The 737-nt window shown below is 31.5% G+C and overlaps 1 protein-coding gene across 1 annotated transcript in view; it reads left to right on the top strand.

Moving 5' to 3' along the window:
• Positions 1–5: 5 nt before the first annotated feature.
• Positions 6–737, top strand: part of LOC112453479 (structural maintenance of chromosomes protein 6-like) — a gene marked incomplete at its 5' end in the record, with an annotated part of 3,132 nt that continues 2,400 nt past the window's right edge. The window contains 4 exon segments of the mRNA XM_025014263.1: positions 6–93; positions 177–421; positions 490–609; positions 678–736. Coding sequence (XP_024870031.1) covers positions 6–93; positions 177–421; positions 490–609; positions 678–736 — 512 coding nt within the window.

The raw sequence follows: 737 nt of genomic DNA, 5'->3' as shown, positions 1-737 counted from the left end.
ACACTGCATACAAGCCTGACATTTATGGCGACACAATTACAGTTATACGTACCATTCGAAATACCTCGTCGTATAAGATTAAAAATTGGAAAGGTATTTGGATATACATTTTATTTTTAATGATCTAAGTGATCTGTACTTATGCATCTGTACTTACAGAAATTTGTCATTTGCAGGAGAAATTGTTTCTACAAAACAAGATGAATTGGACAGTATCATAACGACGATGAATATACCGATTGATAATCCAATATCTGTTTTGAATCGGGACGTTTCAAGAACATTTTTAGTTACCTCTAAACCCGATGAAAAGTATAATTTATTTATGAAAGCTACTCTCTTGGATGCCATTGAAAATAATTATAAGGAGGATTTCTATATAGTCGAAAAAGAATACAATAAATTAAGGACATACTCTGCGGTATGTACATACACTATATTTTATTTTATTTTATGGTAGACAGTCGTTCTCATCTTCAGGTGTTTCAGGCCTTGTCGCAAGTGAAGAGAGAGATACAGAAATTGAAGGAAAGTATACATAGATTAGAGGAAATGGATAAATCACGAGCAGAATTAAGTAATCTTGAAATGGAACTTCAGGATGCTACGGTAAATTCCAGTTTCAAAAAAATAAAAATTGCCAAATAAATTTCTCGAATAATAATTTCATTATTTAGGCGATTACGGATAAAAACGAACTTCGCAAAATACAAGAGAACTTAAAGACGTATGAAAAT

This window comes from Temnothorax curvispinosus, unplaced genomic scaffold (assembly GCF_003070985.1).
Source record: "Temnothorax curvispinosus isolate PA1 unplaced genomic scaffold, ASM307098v1 QBEX01004394.1, whole genome shotgun sequence".
Lineage (NCBI taxonomy): Eukaryota > Metazoa > Arthropoda > Insecta > Hymenoptera > Formicidae > Temnothorax > Temnothorax curvispinosus.
Note: the sequence above shows the minus strand (reverse complement) of the source record. Positions and strands in the feature narration are given on the sequence as shown.